Source organism: Antennarius striatus, chromosome 13 (genome assembly GCF_040054535.1).
Source record: "Antennarius striatus isolate MH-2024 chromosome 13, ASM4005453v1, whole genome shotgun sequence".
Lineage (NCBI taxonomy): Eukaryota > Metazoa > Chordata > Actinopteri > Lophiiformes > Antennariidae > Antennarius > Antennarius striatus.
The window spans coordinates 580,338-590,815 of record NC_090788.1 but is presented as its reverse complement, the minus strand read 5'-3'; the positions used below and the strand labels follow the sequence as shown (position 1 = coordinate 590,815).

At 55.5% G+C, this 10,478-nt stretch overlaps 1 protein-coding gene across 1 annotated transcript; it reads right to left on the bottom strand.

Moving 5' to 3' along the window:
- Nucleotides 1-611: 611 nt before the first annotated feature.
- On the bottom strand, nucleotides 612-10,246 carry emsy (EMSY transcriptional repressor, BRCA2 interacting). The gene is made up of 20 exons (XM_068330614.1): nucleotides 10,019-10,246; nucleotides 9,507-9,615; nucleotides 8,421-8,520; nucleotides 8,259-8,333; nucleotides 8,005-8,180; nucleotides 7,773-7,928; nucleotides 6,558-6,817; nucleotides 6,262-6,487; nucleotides 5,887-6,096; nucleotides 5,666-5,815; nucleotides 5,426-5,599; nucleotides 5,206-5,342; nucleotides 4,297-4,470; nucleotides 4,022-4,208; nucleotides 3,777-3,941; nucleotides 3,019-3,174; nucleotides 2,653-2,786; nucleotides 2,003-2,509; nucleotides 1,563-1,904; nucleotides 612-1,186 (listed from the first exon to the last, which is right to left on the bottom strand). The coding sequence occupies exons 2-20, from the start codon at nucleotides 9,610-9,612 to the stop codon at nucleotides 1,004-1,006; spliced, it is 3,618 nt and encodes a 1,205-aa protein (XP_068186715.1). The 5' UTR covers nucleotides 9,613-9,615; nucleotides 10,019-10,246; the 3' UTR covers nucleotides 612-1,003.
- Between the last annotated feature and the right edge of the window lie 232 nt (nucleotides 10,247-10,478).

Below are 10,478 nucleotides of genomic sequence, written 5' to 3'. Positions count from 1 at the left end.
TAATTATTTCATTTTAAAACAAAGGTAGAACCTGTAACTGTCATTTTAGGGAAACTAGAACAGGGTTCTGTTGGGTTTAGACGTTCCTTCATCATCCCTAGAACACCAGCAGTTGTTCATTTATCCTAAATAGCAGAATTCCTAAATATTTAAAGCAAAAACTTCTTATATTCTGTTTTAATACAAGTAAAATCGAAATTGATATAAAACGTTCTAATTTTTCTTTCCTGTCATTTTGTGACAGAATCTACTCGAACCAGGAACCACAGGCGTTTAAGTTTTAGTTCTGCCTTCATCCAGGACGTAATGTTTGACATCTTATCGCTGTGGAACGTTCTGTCAGTGTTTAACAGACGTCACCGGACCAAACGCCTCCAGCGGCTCACGCCAGGGTGACGTTAGCGTGTCGCCAAGTTGTGACTCACCTGCACCGGTTTGACCTCAACCCGTCTGGATGCTTCAACACGCCCGTCAACCATTCAGTCATCTGCACTGGAATTAAAAAGTGATTTCAATTTTATAACTAACAGAATAAGTGTTCTCGGTGCTCAGGGTCCGTCAATCCCCAGCAGAGATGTCCTACGGGACCTGAACGCACCGTGACGCCCCCTCCGTCCTTCAACACTCACACCACTCCTTCTAGTCGGAGGTTTTATTGAATATCGATCAAAAAGGTTTGAAACAGAAACGTAAAGTTTAAAGACAGTTTGCAGAAACACTCAAACACGCTGTGGGGTTCTCGGGTCAGTGGGACCCGAACCGGTCCAAACCGGTTCTCAGGACCGACTAGAAAATGTTCAACCCGTCGTTAACGGAGTGGAACGGAGCGCCGGCGGGTTCGTGTGCGATCAGCCGGGACGTGAACGTCACTCCTGCTGGAAGTCAGACACACGTCCTGATATTTACATCCGTCTGCTGGAGGAGTCCGGCGGGGGGGTCAGGGGCTCCTAGGGCCGGTGGGGGGGTCAGGGGCTCCCAGGGCCGGTGGGGGGGTCAGGGGCTCCTAGGGCCGGCCGGGGGGGCTGGCGGCGGCCGCCTCGTCGTTGCTGCTGTCCACCTCCTGCTCCATGGGGCTGTCCTCCTCCAGCTGCTGGCTGGTGTAGTTGGTGATCTCCAGGAAACCGCTGGGCTCCACCACCACGTTAGACTGGCTGGAGTCAGGGAGGATGGAGAACTGAGGGATCACCTGGAGGTCACATGACACAGTCCCCACCAATCACTGATCGCCATCACAACGGAGACAACATCAGTCAGACCGGATCTGGTTCTGGTTGGAGGACTAAAGCCGTAGCTCCGGTGTTCTCCTGACGTTTGCGTTTCTTTTCATTCTTTATCATTGTTTACGTAACTTATCTATAATTAACTACACACAGGTCAATCCTGCGTGTCTATTGGTGGATAAAATGTTATTTTCATAATTTAGGAGTTGTTCTACAGGCTGGAACGCAATAAAATGATTTTAGTTTAAAAACTGACTAATGATGGATCAGACTCCTACTTGGTGGTTCCACCATATTTAAAAGTATTTTATATTCTCTCTCCGTTCCAAAGCGCCGTCTCACCTCGATGACCTCCAGCTCGTCTTTCCCGAACTGGGGGGTCTTGCTGTGGGCGTGGTGAACCGCGGCCCCCGATGAGCTGATGAACTGCCCCGCGTCCAGGGTCCCCGACACGGCGCGGACCTCCAGGGCCTTCCCCAGGCCCCCGCAGTCGCTGGAGGAGTCCACCACCATGGGCTCGGTGCTGGGGTCGATCTCCGCCTCCATCATGGAGATCTTCAGGATGTCCGACACCGAGGGCTTGGCCCCCGGGGGCCCGCAGCTGGACTCGGGGACCAGTTTGGCGGCCGCCTCACTGCCGAAGGTGATCTTGGTGACGGTGGCGCTCTGCGTGATGATTGGCTGCTGGGAAGACAAACACACAGGTCAGGAACCAGTGGGACCAGTGGGACCAGTGGGACCAGTGGGACCAGTGGGACCAGTGGGACCAGTGGGGCCCTCACCTGGCTGGAGCCGGTCTTGTCGCTGCTCACCGGGTGGTGCGCTTGCAGCGGGGGGGGCTGGGACATGGGCGTGTGCAGGGGCCGGTGGTGGGAGGTGGGGGCCTGCTGCAGCTTGGGGAGCTGCGGCGTCATCGGGGGCTTGGTCGGAGTCCCCGGGGTCGCGACCTTGGCCCCTGACGGGACGGGCGTGGCCGGGGGTCTGTCTTTGGGGCTCTGTTCCCGAAGCTTGGGGAGTTTCTTCGTCAGGGGAGGCGTGGCCTGGGGGGAGGAGGAGGAGGAGGGGGAAGGGCTGGCCTGAGGTTTGCTCTGCAGCTGCGGCGGCGGCTGGATGGGGGCGGAGCTCAGTCGGTTCTGCTCCCCCTCTGTGGGCTGGGCTCCGGTGGGGGGCGGGGCCGGTTTGAGCGGGTCTGGAGCTGATTGGCTGGAGCGGTAAAACAGGCCGGTCTGGGGGTCCAGAGTGTCGCCCTCCACGTCGCCCGCCTCCAGCGCCGGGTCGGGCTTCACGTCCTGAGAGAAGAGGGCCGAAGGGCGTTACCACGACAACGAGGGGCGTCACCACGATGACGGAGACAGTTTGTACGCAAATAAATGACACGAAACCCTGAACGCGTGCGTTAGCATGCAGGTCACGCCTTCACCGGGTGACTGACCTGCGTCGCCATGGATACGGCTACTGGTTTGGTTGCCATGGAGACCTGACTGCTGCTGGGTTTGTACGGCTTCACCAGGACGTGACTGGAGGACACGTCCTCCCCCTCTGAGGACACGCCCACTCTGCCTTTACCTGGACACACACACACACACACACACACACACAGACACACACACACACAGACACACACACACACACACACACACACACAGACACACACACACACAGACACACACACACACACACACACACACACACACACACACACACACACACACACACACACGGATTGACTGTACCATGTTCCAGCCAGACGGGGCCCCCTGCCTGTACAGGTGACCTGGGGGGGTCTGTGGAGCGGTACCTGGGGGGGCGTACTCGGTCCGGGCGTCGGCCTCTGAGGTGGGGGCTCTGGTGGAGTCGGGGGTGGGCTTCTTGTCGGGGGCCACCTGCAGGGGGACGGCCATCTGACTCAGGTCGATGGTGTGCTGTCGGGGTCTGGACTCCCCCTTCTCCTTCACTGCCCACAGAACAACAGGACACAGTGACACCCCCGGCCTGAGGACCGGGTCAGGTGACCTGACGGACCCGTGGGTGTCGTAACGCCGGTTCCAGTCTGCTGACTCAGCGTTACCACTGTCAATGTTTAGCCCCCAGTTTGAGACGACACCAATGACACCAGAACCTGGTTCACAGCGCTAACGTTTGGACCGCTAACGTCACAGCGCTAACGTCACAATGCTAACGTCACAGCGCTAACGTCACAACGCTAACGTCACAACGCTAACATCACAGCGCTAACGTTTGGACCGCTAACGTCACAGCGCTAACGTCACAGCGCTAACGTTTGGACCGCTAACGTCACAGCGCTAACGTTTGGACCGCTAACGTCACAGCGCTAACGTCACAGCGCCAGCGTCACAGCGCTAACATTTGGACCGCTAACGTCACAGCGCTAACGTTTGGACCGCTAACGTCACAGCGCCAGCGTCACAGCGCTAACGTCACAGCGCTAACGTCACAGCGCTAACGTCACAGCGCCAGCGTCACAGCGCTAACGTCACAGCGCTAGCGTCACAGCGCTAGCGTCACAGCGCTAGCGTCACAGCGCCAGCGCCTCACCTGTGGTCTGCTGCAGCTCCAGCAGGGCTTTGATGGTGGAGGTGGCAGACGGGGGCTCCCCCCCGCTCACGTCCTGGTAGATGATGGTGGGGCTGGACTCCACCGACACCTCTTGCTCCGCCCACTCCTCCCTGGACGCCACCACGTGGACGATGGGCGGCGGCTCTGGGGGATGAGGACACGTGACACTAAACCTCACTTCTTGCCGGCGCCCGGCTGGACCCCGCCCGCTGACGGACACCTACCCTGAGCGGCGCCGTGGTGGGACGCCTCCCCGGCGGACTCGTCCCTAGTGGACCCGTCCTGACCCGGCGCCGGGGCCGGTGGGGCCTCCGCCGATCGGGTGGCCTGCTGCAGTGTCTCGGTGACCAGCTGCCGGGTCTGCTCGCTCATCACCGCCGTCTGGAAGACGGGCTTGGGCTTGATGAGGACCTGAAGGGGGACAGGGGCGGGTCGTTAACGGTTTCGAGGCGGGGCGGCGTCCGGTTCCGGCTCAGACCGCCTCGGGAGCCGTTCACACCTGCGTCTTGCCCTGCTGGCCGTAGACGATCTTGGTGGGGATGATCTTGGTGGCGGCGGCCGCGGCGGCGGCGGTCAGGCCTTTGGGCTGGGTGACGATCATCTTGGTGATGGGTCTGCTGGCCGTGATGATGGCCGGCTTGGTCCCCTGGACCGCCTGGAGGCCCTTCTCACCCTGGAACACAAACAGTGATGTCACAAGTCCACAACGTGACATCATTGCTCAAGGTGGGGCTCGCCCACTGCCCCACCAGGGCAGTGGGCGAGCCACTTCCCTGGTTACGTTCTTAGAAACTCAGCCAAAGGAATCATGGGTTATGGTGTGGACACAGGATCTCCGGTATGCAGATGACTCGGTTCTACTCGCTAACAGCTCCAACGCTGAAGTTCAACGCTGCGGTTTTCAAAAGTGAGCAACTAGACCTCCAACAAGAGCAAGAAGACCCACGTCTTGGTCATTTTTGAACCATGGACCCCCCCGTAAGCCGCCTACACCCCATCACGGGGGGACAGGTGTTCCAGTTCAACGATCTCGGGCTGTTAGTCACATGTGATCGCAAACAGGAGGCTGTGGGACCTGAAGCCTGGTGGACTGAAGTCCTTCCTGTGGCCTACCCTCACTTACGGACGCTCACAGATAAAACCTGACGTCACGTTGCCTAGCAACGCTGATGTCACCAACAAAAAGCTCCTGAACCGAGTAGAAATGAAACGACAACGTCTTCAAACGATGGAGCTACGACCACTGAAGACTGAGAACCAGACTCTAGAGAACCGCTCTCAGACCCACTGAGACTCAACCTTCTGCCAACGCCATCACGACCCTGAGCACCAGAACCCTCTCCGCCCTACAACACCGGAGCGTTCTGGTTGGACGTTGTGTTCGGGGGGGATGGTACCGGTGACTGACCCCGGCGTTCAGCAGCGTGGTGACCACGTTCTTCCCGGGGAGGCCCTGGATGGTGGCCCCCTTCCCGCTGCTCTTCTGGACCACGATGACGTTGGGCTTGGAGGTCATGGGGATGGTGGTGATCTTGGTGGTGGTTCCTGTGGCGGAGGGGAGGCGACACTGAGACACGAGCGACCGGATCGCCAACAGACACGCCCGCCCACAGACCCCGCCCACTCACCGGAGACGATGTTGCTGCTGATGATCTTGCCCCCCAGCGTGGCCAGGGACTTGGGGACCACGGTGATGATGCTGCCGCTGGTGGTCTTCACGTAGGTGGTGCCGCCGCTGGAGGCGGAGATGCGGGCGCCGATGCTGGGGCTGACAGTGGGGCGGGTGTAGGTGGCCTGGGCGGCTGCAGAACAGGACCGTCAGTACCCATCATCCCTTCAGGGGCGGAGCTACGGAGCGTCAGGCTCACCTGTGGGCTGTGTCACCAGCTTGGTGGTCATGATGGCGCCATTGCTGCTGACCACCATGATGGGGGAGGAGCTGCTGCCGGACAGCGCCACCGACGAGGGTTTGGGGAGGATCTTACTGGGCTGGACCTGCTGGGTGATGATCTTCACTCCTGTGGGGGGGGACAGGAACACCATGACAGGAAGTCCTGACAGGAAGCTGCTGGCGGCGGCGTCACGTCACCTGACTCCTGCTTGATCTGGATGGTGGGTTTGGATCCGGGCGAGCTGCTGCTCTGGGCCACGCCCCCCGGCCCGACGGGCGAGCTCTGCTGCAGCTGTTTGGGCGACTGCTGCTTGGGGAACTGGGCCAGGATCTGGGCGGGGGAGCCCATCAGGGTCTTCGGGGAGGGCAGGCGAGCCGAGGCCACCTTCACCGCCGCTGAGGAGGAGCCTAGAGCACCAACACCACCATTAGCCTGGAGCTAACAGCTAGCCACCTCAGGTCTGCTGCTACACTGCTAACACGGCTAGCTGCTACAGAAACGGCTACTGTTAGCTCAGTTAGCTGTGAAGCTTCTGGTGGGCGGGGCTATGAACCACGCCGTCTGGTACCTACATGTCGCCATCGTGGACATGACCACCGGGGGCGTGGACGACACCACAGTGGTCACCGCGACCACGTTGGAGGCGGAGCTCGTGCTGGCCGGGAAGACCACGGTCTGCTTGTGGGTGGGCGTGGTCAGGATGGAGGTGGCGCCCAGCTTGGCGGCGGCGTTGCTGTGGGACTTGGACAGGATGTTGGGGACGAAGCTGGAGCTGGGCGACGTGGTGACGATGATGACCTGGAGGGACAGCGGCGTTAGCGCTCCAGAGCTAACCCGAGGAGGCGGCAGGGAGGGGGCGTGGCCTCACCTTCTGGGTGGTGGTGCTGGTGTTCTGGATGGTGGGCTTGGTGAAGGTGATCTTGACGGGGGACAGGTGCGGCGGCAGCGAGTTGGCGATGCTCTGCATGATGTTGCTCATCTTAGGGCTGCCCCCCGCCGGCGGCGCCAGGCTCTTGGTCGCGACCGGCGACGCTTTGGTCACCTCCTTCAGCAGCACCGGAGACGAGCCGGACGAGTTGGTCCGCCGCCGCTTGCGAGGCTTCTCGTCCTCGTCGGAGCAGCTGACGCCTGACGGAGGACGGGATTGGTCATCGACAAAGTCATGAAGCAAAAACCTGGTCTGGATTGGTTTTGATTGGACGGACAGAGATGACTGTGGGCGGGGTTTGAACTGAACTGAGAGGCGTCCAATAGGTCGATTATGATCGACGGAGCAGCCAATCAGACGACATCTGACTTATTCTGGATTTCAAGTCACCGCGCAGACACCATGCTAAGCTAGCAAACGAGGTACCGACAATGTTAGCCGTCAGGGTTTGTCTTAAACTTAAGAAAAAGTCTAACTAAGTGGTGGAGCTGGACAAAACCAGACCTTTCATACAGAATGGGAGGACTTCCACTTTTCACTCTGACATGAAGTGTGTTTGTGTCACCTGCCAGCCTCCAGTACCAAAGAAGGGAAACTTAGATATACGGACCCCTCGTTCATCACAGTTAACGCGTTCCAGGAACCACACGATTAATGAATTCCACAAACTATTTATCTTATTATTCAGGGTAATTTAAACGTTTCTGACCCCCCCATCCTGATATTAAACCACCTTCTATCTGTATGACCTTTAAAACACTCTGATAGACTGTTTAAAACACTTTTGTGTCTCATGGAAGTCTGACAATCACAGAACGTAGAACACTTCCTGATGCTGTCAGCCAATAGAATGAGAGTACGGTATCATGTGACTGCCTACCAAAAATCCACGATGAGGTGAAGTCGTGAGCGTTGATGCACGAATGCACGAGGGGTTACTGTACACATTTTCATTATTTGTCTTGATGACATTTTTTTACATGACAAACATTTGAACAGGAGTCTCATCATATCCTCATTTAAAGAATTCTCAATACATTAATAATGATATAAAACACGTCCCTCCCCCCTCGCTGCTGTGTCCCAACATGAACCTTTAGCGCTGACGTGATCGTGCGTTTCAGCCCCGTTTCAGCTGGTCGGACCGTTACTCACTCTTCACGTAGACCGTGCTCCCGCTGGGCAGAACCACCACGTTGGACGAGGGGCTGGGGGGGCGTGGTGACTTCACGGCAGCTCCGATGGCGCCGCAGGTGGCGGTGGCGCTGGTGGAGGTGCCAGTGGTGCTGGTGTAGGAGTAGCACACGACCACTGGGGGGGGATGAAACATGTCATTCAACCTGCTTCACACACAGCTTCAGCCCGACCTGAAGCGACGCTGCTTCACCTTCTTTGTTCCCGGTTTCAGCTGGCAGGAGGAGGGAAGCGTTCTGATTGGCTGTGGCGGTTGCCACAGCGTTGGCCGTCATGGTGAAGGCCGTCTGGGGGACCAGCCTCGGCATCAGGGGGACGAGGCGCCGCCCCTCGATGGACCACTCAGAGGAGCTGTTGGGGCCCGACATGCTGGCAGACAGCAGAGCGTCAGTGAGGAAACCAGTTCACCAAACCACAGCTCCCAGTCAGACGCCATCAGGAACTCACTGGTAGGCCACTGTCGTCAGCCGCTCATCGTTCACGGCCCGGCGCACCTCGGCTCGATGTCGCTCCGTCGAGATTCTACAGGGATGGGGAGGGGTTGAAATAAAGACACGGAATAAACCTCACGCTGGTCAGACTGGTGGAGCGCTGTGGGGGGGGCGTTACCCCAGGATCCTGGTGAGTTCTGCCAGCAGATCCTTCTTGTCCTTCGTCAGGTCTCCCTGGGCTCGTAAGGCACTGATGACTCCGGCGTACGCCTCCAGCTCTGGGGACACAGAAGGAGGTGATGGTTTAGGTTCCGGGTCAAAGGGTCAAACACTGAAGTGTTACCGGTGTCAAAACAATACGTGGAGCTTTACTCCAGCACAGATCTGACAAATAAAGGACTAGATGTTCAGCACATCGACTCCACTTTAGAATTATTATGAAATATCAGGACTTTAAAGACTGTGGAACAAACTGAGTCTGGTCTGAAGAAAGAAGAAGAAACAATGGGAGGAGATGAATGTAGGAGGAGATGAATGTAGGAGGAGATGAATGTAGGAGGAGATGAATGTAGGAGGAGATGAATGTAGGAGGAGATGAATGTAGGAGGAGATGAATGTAGGAGGAGATGAATGTAGGAGGAGATGAATGTCGGAGGAGATGAATGTAGGAGGAGATGAATGTAGGAGGAGATGAATGTAGGAGGAGATGAATGTAGGAGGAGATGAATGTAGGAACTGATTGCAGGTATATTAATGCTTAAATCATTATAATATTCTGACTTCAGTTTCATAAACTACTAGAGAAAAAAAACTCAGTGGTCAATGGGAGCTGCTTAAAATAAGTCATCATTTTGTTTGTTTCCAATGAAAGTTTGTAAATTGTGAAATTTCAAATTATTATTTTTGTATATTAATGCTCTAATTATTATTTCTTTAATCTGACTACTGATACAGCTGCTGTAATAATGGATAATCTACACCTTTATTCATCCCACTGTGAGACGAATAAATCTTGTGTAATACTCATAATACTTTGAATGTAATATTCAGACTTCGTTTATGTAATAATTCCATTTGATTCTTTCTCTTTGGATCATTCACATTTTAATAATGACTGAGGAAAGTCATGATGTTATTCTGGCAGAATGTAGACGTCTTTGATTTATAAGATGTCTTTTAGTATTGTAATTTTCCCTTTTTAATCCCTAACATTAAAGTTTTCTCTTGCTGGTTCTCCAGCACCGGTTCCGGAGCCACAACCCACCCAGTTTCCGGAGGATCCTCTTGCACTCGTCCCTGCCCAGGTCGAGGATGGTGGGCCAGACCACCGGCATGGCTCCGGTGAGCGCCGGCTTCTCCAGCTGGATCATGGGCTGACAGGAGAACCACAATCAGACACCGACTGACAGCTGATCACAACCCATCACTCAATCGATCAGTGGCCAGGAGGGCATCGATCCGGTGTGTGATGGGGTGTAAACAGGTTCTGGTTCCTTCAGTTCATTCCAGACGGATTTAAATAAATCCTCCCTTACAGAGGCGGTTCTCCGTTAGCTGGATGCTAACGGATGACCGGGTTCGGGTTTCTGGGTCAACAGAACAACCACCAGTACTGTGTTCTAACACAAAATAAAACTCAAACCTTTCCATCAGACATACCGAACATAACGGTCCCGGTAAACCGGGAACCGGAGCCGTTCTCATCCCGTTCTAACCGTTTGTTTACCGGAAGATGCTGCGAGGCTAGTTAGCATCCCGACCCTCTCGATGTCTTACCTTCCGTTCGCGGGGCAACTTCCGGGCCTCGGTTATTCAGATTCCCCAACAAACATGTCGACCGAGACGGCATCCAGATAAACTACCGCTTACCGGAGCCGGTGTGAACGAACAAAACGGACTAAACGGCTAAAAAACTCCCCAAACGTCACAGCAGCGGACCGGTGTTTATGTTAGCTAGCGGGAGGCTGGCTGACGCTTCTTCTCCTGCTTTTCTTCTTCTTCTTTGGTGTTTATCGGAAGCTGACGTCCACACAGATACAAATACACATTACTGCCCCCTGGCGGAGGAGTCAGCTCCTACAATGTCCCTCCACAGCATTCTATTGATCCAGGAAAAGTTTTTTTCGGTCAATATTCTTATTTTGTGTGATTATTTACTGTTCATATGATATGAACAGTTAATAATAATAGTGACAGGTAAACCTCTGCTTTTTATACAGAAAAAAAGACATTTCTC